The sequence below is a fragment of the Nicotiana attenuata genome, unplaced genomic scaffold, assembly GCF_001879085.1.
Source record: "Nicotiana attenuata strain UT unplaced genomic scaffold, NIATTr2, whole genome shotgun sequence".
In the NCBI taxonomy this organism is placed as follows: domain Eukaryota; kingdom Viridiplantae; phylum Streptophyta; class Magnoliopsida; order Solanales; family Solanaceae; genus Nicotiana; species Nicotiana attenuata.
In genome coordinates this window covers 589592-609646 of record NW_017670452.1, presented here as the reverse complement: position 1 = coordinate 609646, position 20055 = coordinate 589592, and the positions used below count along the sequence as shown (strand labels likewise).

The following is a 20055-nucleotide window of genomic DNA, read 5'->3' as shown; positions in this document are numbered from 1 at the left end:
AGGATTTCGAGGAATCTGGCGGTTTGATTCCGCAAGGTCGTGCCGATAAAAGATAAAGGATCTTGGTGGATTCCAAGGTTGTGTAATGGTGGCTTCAAGCTAAGTGGGAGAGTCCCACTGCCTACGATGGGGTTGTATGATTATATTCTTGTGAGGTTTTGGGTTATCAGCGTATTGGTAAGTTGTTTCGGCTAAGGAAAATAGAACATCAGTGGTAATTTGAGCAGAGGAATTGAAGAATGTGTTCCATAATTGGCATCATCGACTCATGTTCGAGCTTTGGGAAGACTCAGGAATTATGTTTCGTGTGGAAGTGAGTTGCAAGGAAGGTGATTCGGCTGGGTGTCTCCTTAAGAGGGTGGTCATGGGCTAGCGGAGCCTTGCAGTTGATTATATTCGGGACCATGTCAGAGTGGGTGACTCTCAATAACGGTCCTAGTGAATTCGGAGGTCAAAACTGTGGTGCCTAAGGGTTCAAGCCTGCAGTATGGTTAAGAATCAAGCTTTTGTAGCAGCCTATGATAAGAGGCTCAGAATGTCCTATGATGTTTTGACTCGCAGTGTAGCATTGGGAGGAAAAAGGATAAAAGGCTTTGGATTCGTAGAGGAATTACAAGAATGGATACGCCAGTCGAGATGCGAATATGCACACAAGGAAGGTATGAGGCGGTCCGTGGGATTTGAGACAGCATGGTCTCGTGTTACAAGGCCACTCCGGTTGAGTGCATTATGTGTTGAATGAAGTTATTATTATTCTAAGGCAACTGTGGATAAATCGGAAGAGGTTGGATTGGTTAGCCATGGTTGAGTTGGCGTACTAGTGGTAGTGATCAGTTCCTTCAGCGTGATTTAAGTTATGCAAGTAATTTGTGATGGTACATATGAGGCTTGGCGGCCGTCGTAATTGAATTTATTCGGATGTATTCTAGTATTATGGCCTGCTACGTGTAGGCAGATCCCCAGAAAGGTCTATGATGGTTTAGGCCACTACTTGAAGAATTGCACCTTATACGGTTGTGAGAATTCACTCGTGTGTTGCTATGGTACTCTTGGAATAAGTTAAGTAGAAAGTTTGCATGTTAGTGGTTCAGGAGTTGTGATGAAATTCTTGTACTACCACATGCTAGCTTGTAAGGTGCAGTGAGCAGTACGAAATTTGAAAATGAGGATCAAGGTTGCGGTCTGGTATTGACAAGGATTTCACGAGCTCGGATGAGCATAAAAGGGGTTTGAATGATTATAGTAAGCTGGTATTGTCTTCAGCGTCACCTGCGAACGGTGTTTTGTGAGAGAGGCTTTGCATCCTGGTTATGGATTCTTGATCGCCTTTCAGCGTTAGTACGACCGGTAGCATGGATGTGCAGGCTGGTTATCCGTTATTATGTAACGAGGAATGCCAAAGCGATAAATAATGTTTACTCGGATGAAACTTGCAACATTTTCCTTTTTTACTTCCTTAAGAGCAACAGCTTCAGCCCATTTTGAGAAGTAGTCAGTTGCAGCCAAGATGTATAGGTGCCCACCAGAGGACTTTGGCAGTGGTCCAACAACATCCAATCCCCAAGCGTCAAATGGCCAGGATGCAACAGTCGGGTGCAACACTTCAGGAGGTTGATGAATGAAATTCGCATGGAATTGAAAAGCCTTGCATCTTCGAGTGTAGTCCAAGCAATCCTTTACCATCGTTGGCCAATAATATCCCATCCTTTTTATATAGAAGTGGAGCTTTGGTCCAGACTGGTGTGACCCACATACCCCAGAATGTGCCTCTTGCAAAGCTTGGAGTGCTTCTTCTTCCCCTAAGCATCGCAAGAGTACTCCTTCAAATGACCTTCTGTATAGAGTATCTTTGTAGTAAAGGAATCAAGGTGCACGACGACGGATTTCACTCCTTCTCCGCGGATTTTCTGGAAGTATCCCATAGCATAAGCAGTCCATAATGGGTTGTCGCCATTCTTCTTTCTCAACTTCAGAAACAGCGACAAGATGCTTGAGTTCATTTTCTTCCCCTTCTTCCTCATTTGGCGGCGGTACTACCCATTTTGGGCAGACAGTAACTTACGCTTGATCAGGCAGGATTAACGATGAAGCCAAGGCAGCTAAAGCATCAGCCTTCTTATTTTCTCTCCTTGGCACATGCTCAATAGTCATATCACCGAGCCACCCCATCAATTTTTTAGCGTAATCATGATATGGGCGTAGTTCAGGCTTCTTGACCTCATAACTACCTAAAAGTTGATTGACCACTTACTGCGAATCACCAAAGATTTGCAATTGCAATTGCTTCATATCAACAGCCATTTCAAGCCCAAGTATTAACGCTTGATATTCAGCGACATTGTTGGAACAGAATTATGTCAAGGTGAAGGAGTAGGGCAAGACTTCACCTTGGGAAGTGACAAATACTACGCCAGCACCAGCTCCTCCGCGATGCGCAGCACCATCAAAGTACATCTTCCATGGAGGTTGAACTTCAACGGCCATTGCATCCTCATCAGGTAGCTCGTCAGTTAGCTCCCAATCATCGATTATAGGGTGATCTGCAAAAAAGTCCGCTAGCGCTTGTCCTTTTATAGCCTTTTGAGGGATGTATACGATTTCAAATTGTTGAAATAGGAGGTACCACCTTGCTAGTCGATCACTAAGGATAGGTTTTGATATCACGAACTTGATGGGATTTGCTTTTAAAACAAGACGGACAATATGAGCGTAAAAGTAGTGCTTCAACTTTTGAATTGAGAAGACTAGCGCCAAACATAACTTTTCAATTGGCGAATAATTCAGCTCATTTGGTGTCATTATCCTGCTCAAGTAGTAAAGGGAGTTTTCTTTCCCTTCAATATTTCTTGGCCAACAGCGCTCCAACAGACCTTTCTTGTGCTGAAATGTATAGTATCAGCGGCTTTCCAAGTATAGCGGCTGCCAAAACCAGAAGCTTCATCAAGTAGAATTTAATGCTCTCAAAGGCATTGCTACACGCTTATTCCCATTTGAAAGGGACGCCTTTCTTCATAATGCGACTGAAGGTTGGCACCTCCCAGCTAGGTTCGAGATGAATCTCCTAAGATATGCTAGTAGACTTTTCAATTCATGAATATTGCGGGGCTCAGGCATTTTCAAAATGGCATCCACTTTGGCTTGATCAATTTCGATCCCTCGATGTCGGATAATGAAACCAAGGAACTTTCTTGAAGTAACTCCAAAGGTGCATTTCAATGGATTCATCCTAAGTTGGTACCTCCAGAACAACTCAAACACCATTCTCAAGTCTTTTAGGTGGTCGCCCCTCTTTCTTGATTTTACCACCAAGTCATCCACATAGCATTCGACATTCTTGTGGAGAAGGTCATCAAAGATATTCTGCATAGCTCTTTGGTAAGTAGCACCAGCATTCTTCAAGCCAAAAGGCATTACCTTGTAGCAATAAATACCTTTAGGGGTACGGAATGCAGTAAGCTCTTCATCTTTTGGCGCTATGCGGATTTGGTTATAGCCTGATGAACCATCCATAAATGACATTACCTCGTACCCAATAGTAGCATCGATCATCAGCTCTGGAATAGGAAGCAGGAATTTATCTTTTGGACACACATTGTTGAGATCCCTGAAGTCAACGCACACTCGAATCTGGTCATTTTTCTTCCTTACAGGGACTATACTTGAAACCCATGTTGGGTATTTAACTTCACGAATAAAGCCAGCTTCGATGAGTTTGTTAACTTCGATTTCAATCAAGGGAACCAAGTCCGGCCTAAAGTGCCTTTGGGCTTGTTTAACAGGACGAGCACCATTCTTGACGGTAAAGGGATGGACTGCTACTTTAGGGTCCAAGCCAGGCATTTCTTTGTAACTCCAAGCGATGACATCCCTAAACTCCTTGAGTAACTCAATATAAGTGCTCTCTTCATCAACTTCTAGTAAAGCACTTAGGTAGGTGGGTCTTGGTTCTACATCGGTACCAAGGTTAACTTCTTTTAAGGCATCAACTGTCGTCTTCACTACTTCTTCAAGTTCGGGTGGAGCATCCTTCGCATCTTCATCTTCTTGAGGGTCCCCATCGTTGAAGGATATGTGATAACACGGTGAAACATTCTCCAATTCCGCATTATCCTCCATTGAAGATGGAATGCCATTCTCGACTTGTACAGTAACTGATACGAAGAACCCACACGTTCTTCATCTTCGTCACGTTCCTTAGTATAGACCACAGTATATGGCTTTACCTTCAGTACTTCTTTACATGAAACCACAAGCTTTGTTTGTCGCCTCATTCTAGAAGGAACCAAACTTTGGAAATCCCTAGAGATCTCCTGGATTTAGGGTGAAGCGGGTGTTCTTATGCTTTGAAAATTTCTCCGGAACTTGTTCCCCTTCTTTAATGGACCCAATCTTTCAAACACGGAGGTCCTCACAGGTGATTTTCCAAGTCGATCAAAGAAAGAAGTCTTGTTAGAAGCGACCGATTCATCTTCTACAGTGATATAATTGCTACTTGCCCTTCTTATGGAGATGCGCACTGGTGACGGTTGCTTGTATCCTAAACCTTCAAGTGGTTGTCTCATTGCAGATTCTGATGGTAGCTTTCCTAACTTTGATGGCTCATTAGGATTGTATCCAGCTTTTGCAAATAGCCTGTAAGCGTTAGGATCAAAATCTTCATCTGTTCGCGTTGTAGGGAGTGCCACATTCTGCAAACGATTTTGGGCCACAAACCTTGCAAGTGGCTTTGAGGACAACTTTACTGCCTCAATTCGTTTTGCCGGAAGAGCTAAGTCCTTTAGCATGTTAGTTTGGAGATTAGACGATCCGCCTTCATCTTTCTTCTTTTTAGGGACATATTAGAGCGCATGACTTACTTTCTTGCCATAAGATGCAATATTCCCTCTATAAGATTTATTCGCATTGGGTTGTACCTCCTCAGTAACAGCTTTGGCTTCACCAGTAGTCACCTCTGCTCTTTTAGTTGTGGGCTCGTCATTCTTGCTTTTCATGCCATCATCAGCTTTTAGCTCCTTCACAATATGGTTCTTCAAGTAGAACTTTTCATCGGCGAAGTGTGACTCAGCTTTGGTGAATGGCTCATCATCAGCAACTATCTTCTTCTCGACCTCACCCTCATAGTATTTTAAACATTGATGGTAGGTAGATGGAACTACTTTATTCTCATGTATCCAAGGCCTTCCAAGCAAGACGTTGTATGAAGTCTTTGCATCAATGACATGTAGCCATGCACTTGATTGCATATCTTCAATAGTTATTTCCACCTGATCGCGCCTATGGCTCTTTGCCCCCCTTGGTTGAATCCTTGGATCATCACACGACTTTCCGAGAGTTCGTTCATAGGAATACCAAGTTTCTTTCACAGTGCGAATTGGAAAAATGTTCACTGAGGATCCTCCATCAACCAAAATTCGATTTACCCTTTCATTACGCATATAGCCAACCAGGTACAATGGGCGGTTGTGAAGAGTGTCACCTAGCAGAAGATCGTCATTTGCGAACGTGACCTTTTCCTCACAAGCATTAACTTCTTGAGGAGTGGACTCGATGAGATTTTCCGAAGTTGGTTCCGACGGTAGGTCATCACTCTTTTCTTCCCCTTTATCAGCATTGCAACAAGAGGCCTCAATACCATCACGAGAAATCTTCATGCGGAACCAAGATGGAAAGAAATCCTCCAAGGTCATTGTATGTCGTGGCTTTTGAGGGTGGTGCATCTCCACTTTTTCTTTCTTCAAACGCCTAACTGGATTCTTTTTCGTTGGTCTTTTTACCATCATCTTCCTTTTTGGTTATTCTATTGATTCTTTTTGAGGGATCCTTTTGTGGCGCCTACGGCGAGTCACCAACGTCCAACCTTTATCATCATCAGGTTGATCGTCTTCATCTTTGTTGTCCTCCAGTAATTCCTCATATTTGATTCCTTTTAAACATCATAACTCATCTAGACTGAATGAGCCAAAGGTGATAGAGACTTGGCTCGCGCTTGCTTTCTCTTCTTCAAGAACGATCTTCTTTTCACGGGCCAAGTCCATAACTTTGTCCTTGAAGACAAAGCACTTCTCGAGAGGGTGGCTTACAAGTCGGTGATATTTGCAGTAATTGTTGATACCCAATTTTTCCCTGTATATTTTTTATGCAAAATATCTTTAAAAATAGCACATATATGCATATATAAGTATGTCCAAGCATCTTACTATTTTTCCCATAATTTTTAAGGTTTTTAAGCTGATTTATTTCCCTTTTCATCCATAAAAACCCAATGATTATTTCCAAAATTATTATTTTGATAATTCATTTATTGTAATTTTATATTTATTTTAAAATATGACTAAGGTATTTTTTACACATTTTTTACAAATTTATTTGGTATTTTTAAGGATAGAATTGCATAATTGCAATATTAGCCATTTTTAGGTTTAAATTCGTCTCATATTCATAAAATGAGATTTCATATTTTTAAATGGATAATTATGTATTATAGATAATTTTGGTGCTTTCAATTTATTTCCAGAAATCAATTTACTATCTTTTATAATTTTAAAAGGGAAAATTGGCTATTTAAATAATAGCCCAAGTCGTTTCAATTTTAGGCTAAAATCTGACCCCAAATTGGACCCCAATTTCCAGCCCAATTTCAATTAAAACCAGACCCAGGTCCCAATTACCCCTACCCGACCCAAAACCATATTAAATCCTGGCTGTTAATCTAAAAGATCAACGGCCCTCATCCGTTCTTACCATTTTAAGCCAAACGAGCCCCCAAACCGCTCATTTGCCTCACTCGTCTCTATCTCTCTAACCTCTGGTTCTCTCTAGAACCTTCCCCCCTTCCCCTCCTCTCCGATGAGTTCCCTTCATCTTCTCTGGCCACCTTCTGACCTGAATATATGGTGGTTTCACCACCCACCAAGCTACTTATGGCTCCTCACGTTTGGTTACTGAATTTTCATGACTTGACCACGAAGAGTTGGGTCCAGACCTTTGTCGATTCAAGTTCCACGACCATCTCCAGCCTTGCTCCGGCAAGCCGTGTCTGTTCGAGCCTGGCCTCAACTCCTCCTGCTTAGATCCAATCCTTTCTCACCATTTGGGTTCCTCTGAAAACCCTAGCTTTGAGGTTTTTCTGATCTCTTTAGACCTGTTCAGATTTATGCTTTCCCTAAGTTTTTAAACGATTTTCTGATTTTGTTTTTCAAAAAAAAAAGTTATGCTTTCAAAACCTTTATTTTCCGATCTAGGGTTTTGAGTTATGTGTGTTTCTCTGATTTTCTTCTTCTCTTGTGTGTTCTCTACTATGTTTCTCCTACTGTGTTCTTGTTAAATCTCTTCTACCATGTTCTTCTATTATGTTATACTGTGCTCTTGTTAAGATTTCCCTACCATGTTCTTATTTGTTTCTTCTACCAGTTCTTCTACTGTTGTTTCGCATATTATTTTTCGCTTTGTTTCTCATGAGTTTCTGTTACTGAAAAGCATGTTGAAGGTCCCAGTTCCTTTCTGAGACCTTTGAACTTGTTTCGACTAGTATCTTTTGCTTTCTTGATTACTCTCCCTCTCATCTCGGCACTCGATTGATGGTAAAACCCTAAAATTTAGGGGTTCATCCGGGTTTGAGAACATTGGCTATGTGATATGTTTGTTCTTCATCTTTAAAGCTGTCTGATTTCAGAAACCCTAACTATTTCGAGGTTCTGAACTTGTTTCTCAACTGAGTCTCGAAATTCTTTGTCTCAACCTCTGTCTCTTTAACCAATTCTGATTTTCCACTAAAACTTTTCTAAGGTCTTTTACACTGGATCTTTTGTATGCTACTAGATGCTACTTCTCTTCTACATTGCTAACCTATGTGACTACCATTCTCCTATAGTCTATTATCTACTGATTTTGCATTGACACGACATCTTCTTAACATGTTTGTATGCTCTTTATATGCGCTGAACTTCACCTCTAAAATGGCTTTCAAATTTTGATTAGTTTCAGACTTCCTTCTGTATAGGTTTGATTGATTTCTTTCCTTGTTTGCTGATTTCCCTATGACTCGATTTAAGTTATTGGACTTACCTTAACTTTTCTGACTTGGTTCATTCATGGACCAGTGATTACAAAATCTCTGATCCTTGATTTACTGGCTACTAATTGATTTCTCTTACCTTATTTATGCAACCGTGTATTTCAAAGCTCTGCCCCTAAAATAAACTTCTATGTATTTACCCCTAATTGCTTACTTTGCACAAAATGCTTGTTTGATTTCTTTCCTTAAATAACTTTTATCGTTTGAATCTGAATTCCTTAATTAAAGAAAGTCTTGTGTAATTGATTATTAATTGATATTCAGTTCCTTAACTGTTTTCTTACCTTATTTCTGCCTAATTTTCACACTATAAATGCACGGCTCTTTCATTAACACGGCATGCACTAAAAGTCTTTCTAGACGCACTCAAAGTCTTTCTGGACGCACTCAAAAGTCTTTCTGGACTCATTCATAGTCTTCCTGAACTTACACTTATACACAATAGTATTCTCTCTTCTTGTCTGCACTGTGGCCTGTTTACAAGACCTACTGCTTTTCTCTATATGTTTCTTTGAAACTGGTATGACCTGATTCAAGCATAAGCACCACAACAATGTGTTTATTTACTGCTTTTGTATCCATGTCTACTTACTGTTTCTGTATAGTTCAACACTCAAGTTAGCATGCTGATTTCTTTCTGCCTGTTTCTATTATGAATCCTAAACCCCTGCCCCCTATGTGTTTGAGCTATGGCTTAAGGCAGGGCAATATGCAAATTATTGTCCATGAATTAAGCTTGATCCCTTAGGATCCTAGCCTCTAATAGTGTGTTCTAACAGGCTTATGGGTGTGCTAGCATTCTCCATTGTTGGGTATGCCCACAGCTTGTTCTTGCCTCTTTCAATTTCCCTATTCCCCCTGAACCCCTTATGTGTACTTATTTGTAGCTTTTTCCCTTTCTTCTCCCCCTTTTGAATTCTGTTTCTGCACTTGCACACTCTCTTAGTTTTTAAGTTCTGCCCCCCTCTTGTGGGCCTTGCCTTGGGACCCATGAGCTCTCTCTTAACTTGGACACTTGAGGGCTGGCCTTTCCACACTGCACTTGTTCCAATCTGATATTATATTTGGGTGTGAGCATTGCCCGGAGTCCCTTTGAGGCTCTTAGGGAACTTTGACACACTCAAATGGGAGAAAGGCTTGGGATCATGATCTTATGGAGTTGGTTTACCTCATATTTCAGACATGAAGTCTGAATCAGGCTCTCCTTGGTTGTACTTGTATTTGTATTTTTTTTATGTATTTTTTTTACTTTATTCTGGGCTGTAATAACTCGTATTAAACTCTTGGGGATGACTAGTGAAAAGGGCGGGTAACTATGCATGCAAAGGGTAGATACCATGTCTATAGGTATTTTGAATTATGCATATTCAAATGCATATTCAAATGCATATAGAAATCATGCCTATAGGTACTTTTGAATAATTTCTGCATATAGAAATCACGTTCATAGGGTTCTTAAAGTAATTTCTGCATTTAGAAATCATGTTCATAGGGTTTCAAACAATTCACGCATATAGATATCATGCCTATAGGTATTTCTGAATTCTGCATTTCTCACATAGATGCATGTCTATAGGTATTTTCGAATTCTGCATTCTCTCATATACAAATCATGTCCATAAGTATCTGGAAATCTGAATTCTGCATATGCATATAGAAAATATGCCTATAGGTCCTTCTGAATCCTGTATATTCATCTTTTCATCTAGAAATCATGCTCATAAGGTTGTAAAACAACTTCAGCATTTAGATATCATGTCCATAGGTTTTAACAATTTCCGCGCATCATGTCCATAGGTTTTAACAATTTCCGCGCTTAGATATCATGTTGATAGGTTTAAAACGAGTCTTCTGGAATTTTTATACCATATCCACAATAGGCTTAAAACCAACTACGCATAGAAAGTATGTCTATAGGAACTATTAATTGAATCCGAATCGCTTCATTCGCGCATAGAGCTAAAACCAGTAATAACGATGTATCATCATTTGCAGAACTTACAACTTTCATAAAAACTTGCCTTTCTTTAATAATCTGACTATCTTTTTAACCATTACGTATTCAGTTTATTGTTATTGCGTTCGTAATTCAGTAGATACCATGCCTATAGGATCCTTGTCCCACACTTAGGCAAGCCTTAGGGAAAAATTAAAATCTGAATCTTTTCTAATAACTACAACCAGCAGGCAGGCCTGATTCGGGCTTCTTATCTGAATTATGTAATAAATCAATCTGCCTCAACCTTTAAGTTCTCGCATGTTTAATGCTTAATTAGACCTTAACTAGTATGTGTAAGTCATGCTAAAAATGTGTTTCTTTGTTAAAGGGGATATATCTGAGCCTTTGCGTGTTATGTGCTTTTCCCCAACTTGCTATACATGTTTTGTATGCTGCCTTAGAATTTTTGCCTTTAAAACCACAAATAAGCCTAACATCCCTACCTCCCTTAGGATTAGTAGCCCTAAATGCCCCGGGACTGATAGGATTGGGACGGGTAGTAGCATGCAATAGGTAGGCGAGACCATTCCGCGCTTAATACCTTAACGGGGTGGGAAGGATATATATGGATATGATGACCATGCGATAATGTCACGTGTAGCCCCTCATTGAGGAGTGATTACTGGGCATTGTGTGGGGTGATCCATATTATTAATAAACCTAGGACCCCCCCCCCCCTCCCTTTATTCTTTCTTTCCAGTATTTTAAACTGTTTTTTTTTAAATCAGCTTTTCTAATTGTTCTTTCAAACCTTGTTTACTTTCAAACCTTTATGTGATAAAAATCCCCTCTTATTTGAGCCTTATTTGTCTATATGTACCCAAATTCACAATAATAGTCTGGCCGGGTACCACACTAGTGGATTCTGAGGTGTGCCTAACACCTTCCCCTTAGAATAAATTCAAGCCCTTACCCAATCTCTGGTTACTCAAATCAAACCTCCTTGGTGTCCTAATGCACCCTAATCATTAGGTGGCGACTCTTTAAATCAAACCCAATTCCCAAAAGGAATGAGTTGTCCTCCCCAAATGTCACAAACCCGATTTCCGCGAAGGAAAAAGGGGGCGCGACAGTAATTTGGGTCATTCGTTTTCCCAGCTTCATTTGGTCGCTTCATCTCCGGAAGCTCAATGAGATTTAACTCGAGGAGTTCTTCGAAAATGGTTGGCACATCAGAATCCAGAAATGGGTACTCTTTCCCTTGCATTTCTTTTAGAGTCAACTTTCCACTTGGCTTATCTTGAAAAGAAGTGGATTTCATTCTCTGCTTCTTGCTCACCTTTGCTATGAACTTCACAGGTGATGTATTGACATTCATAATTGTTTTCATATTTGGATACAAACATGCCCCATTTCTTGACTTCTTGCTTGTTGTTCCCTTTGCGAGGCTCATAGATAGGCAACCTTTCATTTCCAGCGGAGGCCATGCTCAACTCCATGTCATGGGCACGAATGGCAAGTTCTTCAAATGTGCCAGGCTTTATACCTTGCAAGATGTAGCATAGTCCCCAATGCATGCCTTGGATGCACATCTCTATGCCCGAAACTTCACTAAGCATGCCTTTGCAGTTGAGGCTTGCATTCCTCCAACGATTGATAAAGTCGATAACTGGTTCACCCTTTCGTTGACGAGTATTTGTAAGTTCTATTATACTCACAGTACGTCTCGTGCTATAAAAGCGATTGAGGAATTCTTGCTCTAGTTGATCCCAGCTATCAACAGATCCAGCCTCGAGGTCTGTGTACCAATCAAAAGCATTTCCTTTTAATGAGCGGACAAACTGCTTGACGAGGTAATCTCCATAAGTCCCAGCATTATTGCATGTCTCAACGAAGTGCACCACATGTTGCTTTGGATTGCCTTTGCCATCAAACTGTTGAAATTTTGGAGGTTGATAGCCAGCAGGCATCTTCAACATATTGATCCTTGAAGTGTACGGCTTTGCGTAGGTAAAGGAGGACTTGGAAGCAACTTCATATTTGTTCTTAATGGTTCCTTCACTGAACTCCTTTAGTTGATTAATTGGAATCATCCCTTCCGAAGAGACTGGAATTTCCTTAGTGGATGCAACTTGTCGTGGGGGAGGATCAATCTCTTGAACTTCTGGGAGTTTGCCAGGTGCATGGGTGGATTCTTCTTCCATCAAGATTTCCACCCTGTCTGTTAGCTTGTCAATTCTAGCCTCTTGATTTTGCATGCATTTGGTCAAGCCAGCGATTGCTTCTGTCAAGTTTGCCAACTGGTCCTCCACAGATGAAGTGTTTGTCACCATGGCTTGCATGATTGTTGTGGACGATGGAGAGTAGCATGGATTGTCACACAGATTGATCCTTGATTGGCCCATGCTATGTGGTGTAAGTGGGGAGGATCCATCAGTTGAAGCATCATCATCTTCCTTCACAGCAGAGTGCTTGGATACGGAGAGGTCAAGCAGAGCAAGAGTTTTCTTGATCTTTTCAGCAACATCGCTTCCTCCTTCGAGTGCGTTTGTGGACTATCTTGCTCCTTTTGAGGATGAAGATTCGAAAACAGGGGTAGATGCGGACGGCACTTGGGGTGCTTGTTGTCCTAACGAGCTTGCTTTGCTCCTCGTAATTGGTCCAAAGCTTCCAAAGGTAACTTCGAGTATGTTTTCCACATCAGCATAGAACCTGGAATTAGCAGCCTTGGTGGAAGTTGAACTAGAGTTGATTTTCTTTGAAGCCATTTCGATGTTCTTGAACTTTGGTGGTTGAGTCGAGATGAGAGGTAGAGATTGTCCCACTGGGCGTGCCAGAATTTGTAGACAATAAATTTGCACAAGAAAATAAAATCAAGACCGAAAAATATCACAACAATCGTAGTATTTTATTTCGAATATTTGAGTGTCACAATCTATATGATTCCTCTGATTCTACTTTTCTAATATAAATTCGAGGGCCTTTGAGCTTGATCTTGAATTTGAATTTGATTTATCCGTCGCGAACACTTTGATTGTTGCCACGAATTGTATTACGAACAAGTAGCCTTGATCTTGAACGCCTTGTATTTAATTTGACTTCGTTCTTGATCTTGAATACTTGAATTGTTCTTCGTTCTTGAGCTTGAACTTGATTCTTGAACTTTGAACTTGAAGCTTGAAACTTGTGGAGGAATTTGCAACGTTTGATCCACGAGCTCTCTCTTGCTTCTTGTTATAACTTTTGGTGTCTTTTCTGAGTTATGAAGACCCCTATTTATAGTTGTGGAAGGGAGGAGTCATGATAAGAACAAACTCTTTCCGACCAATCAAATTGAAGTGTGACATAGCCGCATTTGATTGGTCAGAACATGTCACTTGCACACGTGGCGCAATTTCATTGGCCTTTCAGTGTGACTGGGCATGCCTTGTCATTTTGACACGTGGCATGGTCCTATTGGCTCTTCCGCTTGACTTGGCGCGCCACGTCATTTGACATGTGGCACCAAACTGGGCCTCTAAGACTTATTTATTTAATCCATATATAGTGGACTTATATAATTAATTCAATTATATTAGCCCATATATTTATTTGGACCAATATATCTTTAATTTAAAATATAGTCCAAATTATTTTATGGATTTAATTTTAATAAAATTTATATGCCTACAACTACAACTGCATAATTATATTTATTTTTACATATTCTGAACTATTTCGCTGAATGTATCGACAATACCGTTATATTTTCGAGGTGCCTTCCTCTTATCAGTAATTACTGAAGCAACATTCTTCCTGGCGCACATCAACATTGTTCTACAGATGACATCAAGAGGGTAAGCAACAATCTGGCTGATGGTTCCAGCAGCATCACCACATACAAGCTTCGTTATAACACTCAATTTAGTGTCTACATGCTGAATACAACTATTTCTTTAATGTAATATTTTTTTGTATCGTCAATTGCTATTACACTCAATTCTTTTTATTCAATTTAATATAAACTATTTCAGATAGTTTACCATTCAAATGATTGTTGCATCGTCAATTACTTTTATACTTAATTTATTCTTTTTCTACCTGATTAAAATATATTCTTTTGTGTGTAACACATAAATACGTGTAACTCATGTACACTAAATTTAGTATGAAAACAACCAAAAAGAAATCGATTAATGTGAACCGGAGGCACTAGTGAAAATCAGAGATTTACCGGAAATATGTGAACTTTCAGACCGACAGTAACAAAATTCAGTTTTTTAGTATTTCGAAATTACGGTCCGACTATTGCTCTTTACACAAACTTTTTTTATCCATTTATTAAAAATACATTATTCCAGCGTATAAATAGTAGCTCAAAAGGGTTTCCACAATTTTCCCACAGCCAGCATTTTGCTCGAGCTACTGCGACTGCTGCTTCCAACAGGTAACGTGTACCCTTCTTCTCTCTTAAAATTAACTTGGTTTTTCATAGTTTAGCTTCTAATTCTAATATGGGGTTTATTCTATTGAACTAATTAATTGTTTGAATCACTCCAAAAGAATTGATAGGAAGTGATTTGCTTGGATTCTTGAATTTTTTGTATTTTAGCTTCCCAGAATCTTCAATTAATTGTGTTATTTGTGGGTTGATTTACTGTAGATTTTTCTTCTGTATCAATCTTGATGGTAGTACTATATGTGTGAGAAATCATTACTAGAACTATGGTTGTGCTTGAATAAGATTCTTGATTTATTTTTATTAAATGACGGTGATATCTAGGCCAGCTAGCACACACCTCAAATTTCATTGGGTACTTGCTACCTCCCATCATTACAGCTATTGGGTTTGGGTAACTCTGCCCATTAAGGCTTAGACGAAAAAATTACTCGGTGTTTTTTTGTTTTCGTGAGATTTGAACCTGACACCTCATGATTTTCCTCCCATTTCATTGACCACTAAAATAAGATTCACGATTTGTGAAGTGACTGCCAAATGAATATGTGAAGGAGGCAATCTCTTTTTGTTCTGGTTTATGGTTTGCAGAATCTCAAAAGAGTAGTAGTTTTAGTTAGTGTAAAAACTTGATTGGGAAGTAGTTTTCGTTGACTTTTGATGAACGGAACCTGATTGGATAACTCCTATTGTTAAAAGGAGGATTTTTTGTGCATCTAGTTATCTTTAAGGCTAGTGGTGAAAAAAGTTTGTTTATCGATGTTCGATGATTCCACTGAAATTTCATAGTGTCTTCTACCTACGTGCGTGCAATAGTTCTATCGGTCTTTTCTTGAGAGGTACGACTGTTGTTCTAAGGTTGTTTCTTCAGAGATTTATAGAAGTGCGTTGTCCTTAACATTGGTAACCTGGTGTACATTTCAACCTAGAGACATGAGTTCTGATTTTCTACTTATTATATCGTTGAACTTACATTTCTTTGGTCAGGCAACTGCTCATGACTAGGAAACCTCTCTACTACATGAACTTTTGTAGTATTTAAAAATTTGAAATCTATTGGTATGAAATCTCCTCTTACAACCAAAATGTCTCCACCAAAATAGATCGTAAGTGATATTGAACCACCAACAACAAACCCAGTAGTTTCCCACAAGTGGAGTTTTGGGAGGGTAAGATGTAAGCAGCCTTACCTCTACCCCTGGAAGGGCAGCGAGGCTGTTTCCGATAGACCCTCCCCTAGAGAATGTCTGAAAAAGAAAAGTTAATTGCAACAAGTAATGATAATAGCAAGAAGAAATACGATCGAATTCAAGAATGCAGTCAAAATCTAGGTAGTAATAGCCATCTATGAATAAAAGATGTCATACTAACACTAATGCAGTAATGCTAGCGAATTGAGTAAGACAAAGTGAAACGCTCGACTACCTATGAACCTTCTACCCTAATCTTTGACTGACACCCTCCTGTTTAGTGCCATGTCCTCAGTCAGCTCCAGCTGCGCCATGTCTCGCCTAATAACCTCTCCCGAAAACTTCATAGGCCTACCTCTACCTCTCCTGCTGCCCACCGAGGCTAACCGCTCGCCCACCTTCTAACGGGGACTTTGATACTTCTCCTCTTAACATGCCCGAACCATCTCAACCTCGCCTCTCGAATCTTATCCTCCACAGGGGCCACTCTCACCTTTTCCCGAATAACTTTATTCCTAATCTTATCCAACCGGGTATGTCCACACATCCACCTCAACATCCTCATCTCAGCTACTTTTAGCTTCTGGGTATGAGAGTTCTTGACCGGCCAACACTCTGCTCCATACAACATAGTCGGTCTAACTACAACCTTGTAAAACTTACCTTTAAGTCTCATCGGCACATTCTTATCGTACAATACACCGGAAGCGAGCCTCCACTTCATCCATCCTGCTCCGATACGATGCGTGAGATCTTCATCAATCTCCCTGTTACCTTGTATTTTAGATCCAAGATACTTGAAACTACCTCTCTTGGGGATGACTTGCATATCAAGCCTCACCTCCATATCCCCTTCCTGGGTACCGTTGTTGAACTTGCACTCCATGTATTCCCATTTGTCTGAATTATTAACATACATATCATACCCATTTGACATGGATGTGTCAAGCCAGGTGATGAGTAAATGCACTAGAAACTCAAAGGTGAAGCTAGTTCTAAAGGTATTCTGATGACAAGACGATAGAGGCTTGGTTGCTGCTAATTCTTTAGATCTACATTCTCCTGTTTCACTCCACTTCTTAGATTTCATGGATGCCGATCCTTTTTTGGTAGTGAGGGGTGGTTTGGTTTGGTTTGGTTTTATTGATATATACTCATTCATGTTTGATCAATTTCAATTTTGTGGGAAGACAATAATAGCATTTATATCTAGAACTCAGCCTATGGCACATGGAACATGTCAACTCAAGATAAACCAGTAAGAGTTCAGGTTATTATGTACACAGTTCGTAACTAGGGGTGTACAAACCGAACCGGAAAACCGCACCAAACCGAAAAGTCAAACCAAACCGATTAAAAAACCCGACTAGGTTTGGTTTGATTTGGTTTGGTATTGAGTAAAAAAACCCGAACCAAACCGACATATAAATATATAAACTTTATATATACTTTTAAGACTTTATATAGAATTTTCTTTATAAAAATTCTAAAAATATTTGGGATTCTCTTATGGAATGTAATATTTAATAGAATATGAAGTACTCCATTTTTACTAACCTTAAATAATGGGTTATATGATCACTTTCTTATCAAGTAATACTGAAATGCGTCAATTTCTTTGTTCTTCCTTGTTCATATATCAAGATTTATTAAATTCTTATATCTTTTTCAAATTTGAAGTGGTATTTTGATAATCTAAAATTAAATAGAACTTATCACTAATTAGGTATCATGTTGATTTTTATGTTTAATTATTAAATTCGTTTAACCTTATAAGTATACATCAACGAAAAATTATTGTCAGAGGACTAAAAAAATAACTATCATGTGTTATTAACAAAATACTACCATAAAAATATTTAAATAGATCATATGTTTGTCAAGTTTTTCAATTTTTACTAAACATATATTTACTTATAAAAAGTTTAACAAAGTAAGATTGAAATAATATTCACATAACAAAAAAAAACCCGAAAAACCCGACAAAACCGAACCAATCCAATCCGATGTAGTTGGTTTGGTTTGGTTTTAATAAAAACCAAACCAACCCGGTCCATGTACACCCCTATTCGTAACAGCAGAAAAAATGGTGTTGGATGACTAAATGCTATTTTCCCACTATACTATGTTGACAGCTAATGCACCTCAACGGTGCTGAAAAACGTGTATTATCTGTTTTCATTATTTCTGATTGTTTAATTGTGAATATTTTTGTTCATTAATGAAGGTCTTCAATTGAAATCTTAGAAATAAGTACTTCAGAACGCACCTGTAATTTCTAGTCTTACATTAAGTTTTTTCTTTTATCTCCTGGATTTTACATTCATGTTCGATGTGGACTCTAATTCGTCTTCAATATGCCTCCTAGGTCAGATTAATTTGTAGCTCAGCTTGTGGTAGTAGCAGTTTGCAATGGCAGATGGCCAAGAAAATGACAAGAATATTGAGATATGGAAAATGAAAAAGTTAATCAAAGCCATGGAATCTGCAAGAGGAAATGGTACCAGTATGATCTCTCTTATTATACCTCCTGGTGATCAGATATCCCGGATAACAAGGATGTTGGCAGAAGAATATGGTACTGCATCCAATATTAAGAGCAGAGTAAATCGTCAGTCCGTCCTTGGTGCAATAACGTCCGCCCAGCAGAGGCTTAAGCTGTATAATAAGGTACCTCCTAATGGGTTGGTCCTTTATACTGGAACTATAATGACTGACGATGGGAAGGAAAAGAAGGTAACCTTTGACCTTACACCTTTTAAACCAATAAATGCGTCTCTGTACCTATGTGACAACAAGTTTCATACGGAGCCTCTGGGCGAGCTGTTGGAATCAGATGAGAAGTTTGGTTTCATTGTCATGGACGGTAATGGCACTCTTTTCGGAACCTTAAGTGGCAACACTAGGGAAGTCCTTCATAAATTCACTGTTGACCTTCCCAAGAAGCACGGAAGAGGAGGTCAATCAGCTCTGCGATTTGCTCGTCTTCGAATGGAGAAACGGCATAACTATGTGAGGAAGACAGCAGAGCTTGCTACTCAGTTCTTCATTAATCCAGCCACTAGCCAGCCAAATGTATCTGGACTAATACTTGCTGGGTCAGCTGATTTCAAGACAGAGCTGAGCCAGTCTGACATGTTTGATCAACGCCTACAAACAAAGATACTTAATGTGGTTGATGTGTCCTATGGTGGGGAAAATGGATTCAATCAGGCTATTGAGCTATCTGCTGAGATTCTCGCGAATGTGAAGTTTATACAAGAAAAGCGCTTGATAGGAAAATTCTTTGAGGAAATCAGTCAAGATACTGGAAAGTATGTATTTGGTGTGGATGACACAATAAAAGCTCTTGAGATGGGAGCTGTTGAAACTCTTGTTGTTTGGGAAAATCTTGATATAAACCGTTATGCGCTGAAAAATAGTGTTACCAACGAGATTGTCATTAAGCACCTAAACAAGGACCAAGAGGCTGATCACAGCAACTTCAAGGATCCTGACACCTCAGCTGAATTAGAGGTCCAGGACAAAATGCCGCTATTGGAGTGGTTTGCCAACGAGTACAAAAACTTCGGTTGTTCACTTGAGTTTGTCACTAACAGGTCTCAAGAGGGGTCACAGTTCTGTCGAGGATTTGGTGGCATTGGGGGGATCCTTCGCTACCAGGTTGACATGCGTTCGTTTGATGAGCCATCTGATGAAGGAGAATATTTTGAGGATTCTGATTAAGCTTTATCTCGTCTCCTTAGTCCTGATGATGGATAAGAGATGCAATTTGTCGAAAGTTTTGAGGTTACCTAGTAATGAGTTTCCTGCTATCATGCTGAATATCAATCACTGAATTTTGGCTGTTGTTAAAAATTGTTTGCTTTTCTTTTACATGTGAAACAGGTTTCTTTGGGACTATCTTCAATTCGAAAGGGGACTTATTGTTTATGAGCCCCTCTACCTTATCGTTGTGTGTTTGTTATGGCTTTCTTGAGCTATGTTTATTTATAGTGGAATTTAAGTTGCTACACTTACTGGCAGAACCCAGTCATTCTTGTAAACATTAAGAAGATTAAGTACTAAGTTGTAGAGTCTAGAAAAGTATTTAGGTACCATATAGATGTAGGAGCTGCTTAAACGCTTTTACATTGGCATGTTTTATCATTTCCTTACAGATCAGGAGATAGGTAATATTACTAGACTATGCCTTAGAGTTGTAAATTATCTTAGATTGCTCTGTCATTTTCAATAGAGTTATCAGAAAGCATACGTTTTTCTCCACTAACCAAGTAGATTCATTACCTTTAGTTTTAACCTATGGTTGGGGTGGGGATGCACTTATTTCTGCAGTTTCTCTTAGAAAATGGAACGAGGATAAATCTGTTCTAAGTTAAAGACCATGGGCACACAAATTGCAGTTTGAAATGTTCTA

General features: G+C 39.4%; 2 protein-coding genes across 3 annotated transcripts; one reads left to right on the top strand and one right to left on the bottom strand.

Annotated features, from left to right (window-relative positions):
• Positions 1-14333: 14333 nt before the first annotated feature.
• LOC109239621 (eukaryotic peptide chain release factor subunit 1-3-like) lies at positions 14334-19653 on the top strand. Of its 2 annotated transcripts, none has more exons than XM_019406210.1 (2): positions 14334-14439; positions 18012-19653. In XM_019406210.1, the coding sequence occupies exon 2, from the start codon at positions 18051-18053 to the stop codon at positions 19362-19364; it is 1314 nt and encodes a 437-aa protein (XP_019261755.1). In that variant the 5' UTR covers positions 14334-14439; positions 18012-18050; the 3' UTR covers positions 19365-19653. The 2 variants fall into 2 exon arrangements, with proteins under 2 accessions (XP_019261755.1, XP_019261756.1); XM_019406211.1 differs by having other exon boundaries at positions 14340-14439; positions 18007-19653.
• LOC109239608 lies at positions 16021-16728 on the bottom strand. The gene has a single exon (XM_019406194.1). The coding sequence runs from the start codon at positions 16726-16728 to the stop codon at positions 16021-16023; it is 708 nt and encodes a 235-aa protein (XP_019261739.1).
• Positions 19654-20055: the final 402 nt, after the last annotated feature.